This window comes from Diceros bicornis, chromosome 13 (assembly GCF_020826845.1).
Source record: "Diceros bicornis minor isolate mBicDic1 chromosome 13, mDicBic1.mat.cur, whole genome shotgun sequence".
Lineage (NCBI taxonomy): Eukaryota > Metazoa > Chordata > Mammalia > Perissodactyla > Rhinocerotidae > Diceros > Diceros bicornis.
The window spans coordinates 15,198,168-15,208,734 of NC_080752.1; the positions used below are offsets into that span (position 1 = coordinate 15,198,168).

General features: G+C 39.8%; 1 protein-coding gene across 10 annotated transcripts in view; it reads left to right on the forward strand.

Annotated features, from left to right (window-relative positions):
- ZYG11A (zyg-11 family member A, cell cycle regulator) overlaps positions 1-10,567 on the forward strand; it is a 72,185-nt gene that overhangs the window by 54,124 nt on the left and 7,494 nt on the right. For all 10 annotated transcript variants that reach the window (XR_009221818.1, XM_058552436.1, XM_058552438.1 and 7 more), the window contains 3 exons: positions 3,205-3,399; positions 6,103-6,164; positions 6,530-6,627. Coding sequence is in view for 9 of the 10 variants with exons in the window: in XM_058552436.1 (XP_058408419.1) it covers positions 3,205-3,399; positions 6,103-6,164; positions 6,530-6,627 (355 nt within the window). In the remaining variant the exon portion in view is untranslated. The remainder of the gene's footprint in view (positions 1-3,204; positions 3,400-6,102; positions 6,165-6,529; positions 6,628-10,567) is intronic.

A 10,567-nucleotide genomic window follows, 5' to 3' on the forward strand; every position in this document is an offset into this window, starting at 1 on the left:
CACCACCCTCCCAGCACCTTGATGTGTTCACCAACCCAGAAGTTCTCCAAACCCCATCATTTAGGGGTTTTTATGGGGTCATCATATAGACATGATTGATTATTAATTCACTCTTCAGCCCCTCCCACCTTCCCCAGAGATTGGGGAGTGGGGCTGAAAGTTCCAGGCTTGTAATCAAGGTTTGGCATTTCTGGCAACCAGCCCCCATTCTGAAGCTAGCTAGGTACCTGCCAAGAGTCGCCTCGTTCGTATAAAGATGCTCCTATCACTCCAGAAATTGCAAGGGATTTAAGAGCTCTGTGTCAGGAACTGGGGACAAAGACCAAATATATTACTTATTATGCCCATAGTTAAGCCCAGATTAAAAGAGGTGGTTACCCCTTGAGGGGAGGAGCAGCAGAGTCACATTGCTAATGGGCATATACACAGGGATAGGAAAAATTGTGTTATGTTCTATACTCTACCACACATTATCTACATTTTATAGACATAGAATCTGAGGCACAGAGATGCTTTTTACCCTATGTCACCTAGGTAGTAAGAAGCAGACTCAGAATTCAAACTCAGGCAGTCTGGCTCCAGACCCTCTGTTATTAACCACTTTACTATACTTCCTCTTTAACAAGGCAATCAATTTTTTGGAAATTTGTTTGTTTATACTTCTGTACTACCTCTCAATCGGGGTATTCGTTACTGAGGAATTTCTTTGTTTCCTAAAGATAAAGGTGAAGATTCACAAAAAATAATGAAAACATGCTATAAGCCCCTGCAGTTTGTCATGGTGTTGCTTTGGGAGACACAGAAGCATGAAATGTTTCAAGCTGATGGTGCTTGTTACGTTGGGGAGGTGATTTTAGACATGTATACAAATAGTTCTCTAAGATTGACTTTATGGTAAATACTAGAAAAAAGGCACAAAGTCCAGAGGGAGCCTTTGATTATAGATCGTGAACTCCTTCACAGCAGGGACTATGTCTTTTCCTTTGTATCCCTAACACATACAGGACTTGGAACACAGAGGAATACATGATTAATATTGGAAATCTGGAAGGTGCAGAAAAGTAGAAGGAAGGGACAAGAAAGTAGAGGACAAAGGTCATTTTTGGCTAGGGAAGATGAGAAAGTGTAATCATTTGAGGGACACTGTAATAACAGACTATCTTGAATTTTGGGAGAAGGTGGAAAGAAGAAAAGCAATGGGAAATCAGGCCAGACGAGACAGGTGGATTGACGCCTCATATATCCTGTACAGTGCTAAGTATCCTACTAGTTGACCTAAGAGATCTTTTACTTTTTATCTTTTTGAGAGCTTCTCAGAATGCTGAGGGTTTATGAGGTTGCCCTTTTTGTTTCTTTCTCTGAAGAAGACCCACATTTTCCTGTGGCTCCCATCTTCTCAACATTTTGTTCCATAGACTCTTGGAAAGAAAAAGCTAATATAGGGGCTGGCCCCGTGGCATAGCGGTTAAGTGCATGCGCTCCGCTGCTGGTGGCTCAGGTTTGGATCCCGGGCACGCAGCCACGCACCGCTTGTCAGGCCAGGCTGTGGAGGCGTCCCACATAAAGTGGAGGAAGATAGGCACGGATGTTAGCTCAGGGCCAGTCTTCCTCAGCAAAAAGAGGAAGATTGGCATAGATGTTAGCTCAGGGCTGATCTTTCTCACAAAAAAAAAAAAAAGGAAAGAAAAAGAAAAAGCTAATATAAAAGTAGCCTCTGCCAAGCTTATAAGAGAAGTCTTGGGCCTCAACTGAGGTGTCTGTCTCAGTTATGCTAAGGAAGCTATCTATCATCTTGTCTCGCCTTGTTTGGGAATACCGTCTGATAGACCTACCGCTGAAATCATGCTATTGATGAAGTGCGTAGCTGGCCGTGGGAAAAATTGGGGGGGGGGGGCCTCAAAACAGTGCAGTTTTTGCTGAAATCATGCTATTGACAAGAGCGGTATAGCTGGTCGTCGGAAAAACTGTGTGTGTGGGGAATCTCAAAACAGTACAATTTTCTGTGTAGTGCCATATACTTTCTTCAATATACTAGTCTGTAGGGTATACTTTCTGAAAGCTGCTTCAGGAGGAGCAGTGGCTGCTGTGTTCATTTTGACTGTGTGTTTCACCTCTAAACCTTTGTTTATTCATCTATGTGGTAGACAGATGATCCTAAGTTGACCCCCAGTGATTTCAGTCTCTTGGTGTTCATGTCTTTGTGTAATCCCCTTCCCTCGAATGTGGGCAGGACCTGTGACTTGCTTCTAACCAATAGATATGGCAAAGAGGATATGATATCACTCTCATGATTATATTACAATATATATGTAAATCTATCTTGCTAGCAGACACTCTAGATGGAGACTCTTTCTTGCTGCATTGAAGAAGCAAGCTGCCATGAAGTACGTGGTTGTAGAAGGGAGAAGCCTGCATGGCAGGGAACTATGGATAGCTTCTAGGAGCTGAGGGTGTCCTCCAGCAAGAAGCTGAAACCGTCATTCTTGCAGCCACGAGGAAATGAATCCCGCCAGCAGTCTGAGTGAAATTTAAAGTAGATTCCCCCCCAGTGGAGCCTCCAGATGAGAATGCAGCCCAGCCAGCACTTTGATTTCAGTCTGTTGAGACCTCAGAGTAGAGGACCCACTAAGTCATGCCTGGACTCCTGACCCACAGAAACTGTGAGGGAAAAAATGTATGTTGTTTTAAGCCACCGAGTTGGTGGTGATATGTTACACAGCATAGAAAACTAATACATACATAAAATAAAGAAAATACTACCTGCCCTTCGTTGTTACTGATAAATTTCAAGCTAATGAAACATATATTAGGCCCCCAGGAATGTTAAGTATTTGAGTCAGGCCTGGATTTGTATTCTGGTTCAACCAGTTATTAGCAGTGTGAATCTGACAAGTCAGTCTTGCTGAGTTTTTTTTTTTGTTTGACTGTTTTAAAGATTAAATGAGGTAAGGCAGATAAAGACATTTTTGTCTATCTAGTATAGTGCCTGGCACTTAGTAAGTGCTTCCTCAGTGATTTATTATTACTGATCATCCTCATCATCAAGGGGTGGAATTGTGGGTGTTAGGCTAATTGAGAGGGAGGAGGATGGGACTAAGTGTTCTGAATGTATCTGACCTGAGCAGTAGGAGAGGGAGAGGAACCAATTCCTGATTCTCCCCTCCTTTCCTGTCCCTGATATTCTCTGCTCCATCTGACCTGTAGAACAACATAGCTGAAGTCAGAGAACTCTCTTCTAAGCTGGTGACAGAAGACGTGGTGAAGCATGTCAGCAGCTTGCTCCATAGCAAAGAAATGGAAGTCAGCTATTTTGCTGCAGGCATCATAGCCCACCTGACATCTGACAGCCAGCCCTGGATGTCCCGTGACCTTCAGAGGACTGCTCTTCTCCAAGATCTGGTATAAGAACTATCCTCTTTACAAAATCCAGAGTAACCTCTTCTTGCAGAACACTTATTTTTCTAGATCAGAAGAGTTTTAGAAATATGTGTTCATTGTAGAAAATGGGAAACATACAGAAAAGTGTAAAGAAAATATTGTAAATCATGCATACCCTACCACCGAAAGCTAACCTCTCTTTAACATTTAGTTGCATTCCTTCTGATATTTTTCTTTCGTAAAAGTTATACATGCAAACCGTTGTATATGGCTTATTCCAATTCTCTGTCCCACTTTCAGCTCTTTTCTAAGCTATTTACCTCCATATCCCTAAATAACAAATGTTGCTACTTCTTGACTTTTCAGTTTTAGGCCTTATCTACTAATTCATTTTCCCACTCTGGAAAATGAAGATTCTTTTTCTCACTGTTCCTATGCACACCCTTCCCTATACTCCCAGTGTAAATTTTTTAGTACATTCACGCATGTGCTGTCCACTTCAGCTTCTCAGAGTTGTCTTTCCTAGAGCATCTGTCTGTCTGCCATCTGGTCTGCTTTCTTTGTACATCTGCTATACCGCTGTCATCCAGGATATTCCTTTACTGACATCCTGGGGATTCTCTGCTGCTCTTGTGTTGGATTCCTTGTTTCCTGGATTTGCGTGGATTTGTGTGCCTTCCTGTTTTTTTGGTGTACTCTTTCATTCTGTTGGATCATAGCCTCCAGTAGCTTCCTAAGAAGGTGAAGCATGAAGGAGAAAATTTGAGATCTTATCTGTTTGAAAAAGCCTTTATTTTACCTTCATATGTAGTTGATCAAATGGCTGGGTATAGAATTTTAGTTTTGAAATATTTTCCTGTCAGAATTTTTAAATCATTGCTCTGTTGTCTTACTTCTCTATATCACTATTGAGAAACGCTGTGCCATTTTTCTTTGGAAGGTTTAAGATCTTTATCCTTAGTGTTTGGAAATCACAGTGATATGCTTTGGTGTTGATGTGGATTTATTTTCACCTGTTACGTTAGCTACTTATTGCTCTGGAAGCTCCTTACCTTCAGTTCTAGGAAATTTTTTTCTCCCTCTCTCCCTATCCTCTCTCCCGTCCCTTCCTCCTTCCCTCTCTTCACTTCCTCCTTCCCTTCCTCTTTCCTTCTCGCATCATTGCCTGCCTTCTTCTCTCCCTCCCTCCCTTCCTTCCCTCCCTCCTGCCTCTTTTTTTCTGGGATCTTGGCCCTCCCAGACTCATCTTTTCTTATCTATTCCCTGTTTTCCTTTTTAAGTTTTTTTCACCTTCCATTCCTTCTATTGAATTTTGCATTTCTGCTATTATATTTTTAATTTCTAAGAACTCTTTTTTTTTTTTTTTTGGCGAGGAAGATTGGCTCTGAGCTAACATCCATTGTCAGTCTTCCTCTTTTTGCTGAGGAAGATCAGCCCTGAACTAACATCTGTGCCCATCTTCCTCCATTTTGCTTGTAGGAGACTGCCACAGAATGGCTTGATGAGTGGTGTGTGGGTCCGCATCTGGGATCCGAACCTGTGACCCCTGGGCTGCTGAAGTGGAGCGTGTGAACTTAAACACTACGCCACCGGGCCAGCCCTGTGGAACTCAATTTTTGTTCTCTGAGTGCATCTTTTTCTTGTTTCATGGTAGTTTTATCTATTATCGCTTTAAAGGTATTAATGATAGTTTGGGAGTTTTGCTTTGTTTTAGGTTTTCCTCTTCCTCCAAGGTCTGTTTCCTGCAAGTTGCTTTTTTTTCCTATTTGTTTTGTTCCTTTATGTTGCAGATTTTCTTTAAGTGTATGGTGATCCTCAGTTGTCCATTCATATCTAAGAGTGGGGCTGTTTGGAAGCTGTGTGCAGATGGGTAGAACTTGTCAACTGTGGGCTTTGTTACAAAGTGATCTGGACTAGTTGTCCCTCAATATCAGTGTCATTAGATCTTTTGTCTCTACTGGTTGGAATGTACCTGAAGAAGAATCTTCTGTTCTCCTGATTGAAAACCATCAGCCTGGCTGCTAACAGTCTGAAAGCCCACTAGAGGAAGAGATGTGGGGGCAGAGGAGTCTCAGCATTTAGTATTTAGGTTTTCACTTCAGCCCTCTGTTTTTAGCATGGTACTCTCACCCTCAATTGTTCATGGAGTTGCCCAGTCCAGAAATTTTTGTTAGGGGTGGAAAAGGAGACCTGGGAGTCTTGATTCTTTGGTACTTTCAACCAGTCCTCTTATTTTCAACCCCAGCTCTAATCTCACCTTCTGAAGTACCTAGTGTGCCAAATTTTTAAGTCTCTTGGGGGTTCTGTTCAAATTGGTTTGTTTTTTAACCTTCCTCAGTGGTGGATCTATTAAATCAGTTACCATTTTCCTTCTGCTTTGTTCTTTGTATGTTTGCTTTCTTTTCTTTTAAACCATTTATACTACTCTGTTCATGGGATTTAGGGAAGGGGTAGGTGCATGCTCAGTCCTCCATCTTTAAACAGAAGCCCCTTTTTATTGCATTGTTTTCCACATGACTTTGTTCATATTCTACATATATAATGGTTATCTAATTGATATTTTGGCAAGTAGGTATACCCAAATTTGCGTAATCATTCCCATATTTTGAAAATTTATGTTGTTTCATATATATATATAATTATAAATGACATGAAACAGCCTATTATGATTTTTCAAAAATGATAGAATACAATACTAGAATCCTGGTTTCTTTTTTTGTACAGTATGCAACCATCCAGAATTGGCCAAGTTCAAGTTGTAAGATGACAGCATTGGTGACCTACAGGTATTTCATGATGGTGTCGTGCTTTTCTTACACATGGTACATGATAAAATATTAGAGTCAAATAGCCTTCTGTTCAAATCCTATTTCTTTGTGATATTGGGAAAATCACTTTTAGAAAATGTCTGAGACTCAGTTTAGTTCTGCTGTAAAATGAGGCTGACAGTGTGCAGGATTGAGGATGAAATGAGATGTTGAATGTATAGAGTGTCTAACACAGAATGCAGTTTCTTAAATGCTAGCTCCCATTATACATTCAACAATATGTCTGTCTCAGTGAGGAATTAACCCTGTGGGGAAAAGGTTGAAAATTATTATTATATCCCTGACGTTAGCCTGAGTTCTGAATCTTCTTTGTACCTTTTTAGATCCTTCAAGGCATTTTTCCCGCTTCTTGGCAACTTCTCTCAACCAGAGGTTCAGCTCTGGGCACTATGGGCTATGTATCATGTCTGCAGTAAAAACCGTATGTATTCAAAACCGTTTTCCAGCTCTTTTTCTGTGTAATGATGAAGTTCAAGATGGAATTTTTAAAAATTGTTCCTGTTTCCTGAATTTAGCTCTTTTTAAAACAAAACTGAAAAAATGTTTTTGTTAGTTTAAAAAATGCTGCAGAATTATAATATATCTGGGGTTGGATGTCAGGCAACATAGTGAGTGAAAGTTTGCTTCCACTCCTATCCCCCACAGGCGAGCACTGTTAATAATTTGATAACTAGAACTATCCTTCCAGATACTTTTCTGTATACGTGCATACCATAGTTAGTTTATACTGTATATGAATATGATAATGTTTTTAAACACAATGGTCTCATTCTATGCATGCTATCCTATAGCTTGCTCTCTTCACCCCAACAGTTTATCATGAATACTTTTCCTGTAGTAATACATAGCTCTGCCTCTGTAATGGTCTGTGGGAGGTTGGGGGGCCAGGGGTCAGGACTTGTTTCCCAGCAAGATTAAATGTTTTTGCATGTTTTGCTGGTTTAAATTACCCTTTGAGAATTTTTGGCATATATCCTTTGCTAAGGATTATTGTAAAAATTTTTACTTTTATTACAAAAGAAATATAAGCTATAATTTTATACTAAAAAGCCTGAGAGAGGCCAGCCCCATGGCTTAGCGGTTAAGTGTGCGTGCTCCGCTGCTGGCGGCCCGGGTTCGGATCCCAGGTGCGCACCGACGCACCGCTTCTGTGGCCATGCTGAGGCAGCGTTCCACATACAGCAACTAGAAGGCTGTGCAACTATGACATACAACTATCTACTGGGGCTTTGGGAAGAAAAAGGGAAAAAAACAAAAAAAAAGCCCGAGAGATAACTTTTATTTTTTAAGATTTTATTTATTTTATTTTTCCCCCCAAAGCCCCAGTGGATAGTTGTATGTCGTAGCTGCACATCCTTCTAGTTGCTGTATGTGGGACTCGGCCTCAGGATGAACGGAGAAGTGGTGCCTCGATGCGCACCCGGGATCCGAACCCGGGCCACCAGCATCGCAGCGCGCGCACTTAACCACCAAGCCACAGGGCCGGCCCCGAGAGATAACTTTTAGAATTAAAGGTTTAGCTATCAACATAAGTATAAAATATCTAAAAATAGCTTTAACAAGTAATGAGACCTATATGCAGAAAACTGTGAGAAATGATTTAAAAGCCTGAAATAATTACGAGACATACTATATTTCTAGATAGAAAGACTTATTAAGATACAGATGTCAATTCTTTTCAGTTTATGGGTATAATATAATTCAAGTGAATGAGTGATGAGGGATCTGAAAATTATTCTCAAGTTAATCTGGCAGAATAAACAGGAAAGAACTGACCAAGAAAATTTTTTTTTTTTTTAATTTTTATTTATTTATTTATTTCCCCCAAAGCCCCAGTAGATAGTTGTATGTCATAGTTGCACAGCCTCCTAGTTGCTGTATGTGGGATGCGGCCTCAGCATGGCCGGAGAAGCGGTGCGTCAGTGCGCACCCGGGATCTGAACCCCGGGCCACCAGCAGCAGAGCACGCGCACTTAACGGCTAAGCCACGGGGCCGGCCTGAAAAATGTTTTTTTAGGAGCTTGCCCTAACACTTCTCTTTAAATTATAAAAAAGTACTGTGAATGGTGCTGGTATATGAATAGATATAGGCAGATCAGTTGGTCAGAATAGCCCTGAAATAGACGTCAGTATATTCAGTTACAACAGCAGTAACTCAACAACTAAAACTTAGTTGAGTACTTACTGTATGCCAGGCAGCGTTGTAAGCTCTTTACGAGTAACTCATATTTCATCTTCACAACAACTAGAAGGAGGTAGCACTATTATTATTATCCACCTAGTACAGATGATAAAATGAGGCACAGAGAAGTTAAGTAACTTGCCCATACTTAAAAGTTAGCAGCTGGTTCTAGAACTACAGTCAGGGTTCTAACCTAGTGATCTGACTCCAGATCACCACTACTAATTAGACTGCTCAGTATTTCTTCACTATATTGATATAATAATTTATTTAACCAGTCTCCTTTAGATGGACATTGTTTCTGATCTTTTCTACTACCAACACTGGTTCAATGAATAATGACTTATATATATATATACACACACACACACACACACATATACGTATATATATATAAAGTGAAAATAGAAAGGGAAAGGTGCACATGTGTGGTAATTAAGAGGACAGATGCCAGAACCAGACTATCTGTGCTCTATTGCCAGTTTCTGCCCCTTACTAACTGTGGGAACTTGAGCAAGTTACTTGACCTCTTTGTGCTCCAGTTTTCTCACCTATAAAATGAGAATAAAAATATCTATTTCATAGGGGTGTTATGAGAATTAAGTGGGTTAATTTTTGTTAAGCATTTAAAACATTGCTTGGCTCATAGTACTAGCATTTGTACATAGCATAGTATTAATACAACCACAGTACCTAGCATTTGTTAAATAAAATACATCATTTTGCAAATGAGTTAATTTGCAGAATACTTAGAATTGCTGAGTCAGAATGTTATGAACATATGTAATGTTGATAGCTATTGCTCAACTAGAGTCGATTACCAGTTTGCATTCCCGTCAGCAATGTATGAGAGCTTGCCAGTTTCCTTACATTCTTGCAGAAACATTTAATTGAACTTTTTGATTTTGCCAATGTCAGGTGAAAGTGATAGTCTCATTTGACGTGTGTTATAAGTGAGGTTACCATCTTTTCTTCTCTTCAAGAGTCGTTTCCTTTCCTTGAATTGTTTGTTCACTTTCTGTCTGCTGTTGGTCTTTTTCTTTCTAATTTGAAGGAGTTTATTGTCTTCACTTTGTTCATTGTGTTTACAAGTCAAGCTTTTGCTATATGGCCTCTGGATTTCAGGTCATGGTTACACTTTCCAAAATTGATGAAAATTCTCAGCCATTTCTTTTAAAATATTACCTTTCCCCTATTCTCTCTATTCTTTTCTTGTGGAACATCTATCAGAAGTATCTTGTACCTTCTCTCATTATATCCTACACATCCTGTAACCTTTTTTAAAAAAGTAGTTTCCATGTCTTTGTTTCTTTGTGCTCTATTCTTGGTAATAGCCTTAAATGTGTTTTTGAATCATTATTTCTCTCTTTGTGTCTAATGATTAAGAGAATCCTTTTTAGACTGAATTGTGGACATGTCCCTTCAACACAGTTTTGTATTTGCTTCTGTCAAGTGCTCTAGAGGTTTCCCTGGGATTGGACTAATATTTATATTAGTTTCTCAGCTCAAAGGTTCCCAGAAAATGTAGGTAGTGTAAATTGAAACCCTATACCCGATTGGGACTGTGGTTATGAATTCTCAGGAAAGACTTCTCCTCCCCACTCCTATATACCCACCTAGAACCCAGGCCAAGGTAAAGATGTTTCATTGCCTAATTCCTTCTTTTGCCTAGCCCTTTGAGGGACCAGCTTTATGCACTGATTTTTCCTCTAACTTCCTAAGTTTAAAATCTAAATTCCTAGATTATTGGAACTGACAGTTGCTTTCTGCCCCAGGATAGCTCCAGGGTAGGTTACATGAGTTTAGGTGCTTTATGTTCTTTGTGTTTGGCTCCTGGACAGTTCCTTTGCTTTGTACACTCAACTGTGCATTTAAAATTTTTTCTGGTGTTTTCAGGTTATCTAGCTCAACATACTGCCTAAACTTGAAATGTGTGTTTTTTGTGATAAAAGATATTTGAAGCATAGAGTTGTCTGGAAGTAGACATACTAAAATAATCATCTCTTCTCACTACACAAGCCAAGCATTATTTAGGTTTTGAATTGACTCATTTTATCTGTTAACTCCTGTGTCAAAGAGCTTAAACCTTTGTACCCTTTCTTTAAAAAGGTGAATGGATGTTGGGAATATTTAAAATGTTAATTTCTCCATCAAGTTTCTTTGCTTGATTTTCTTTCAG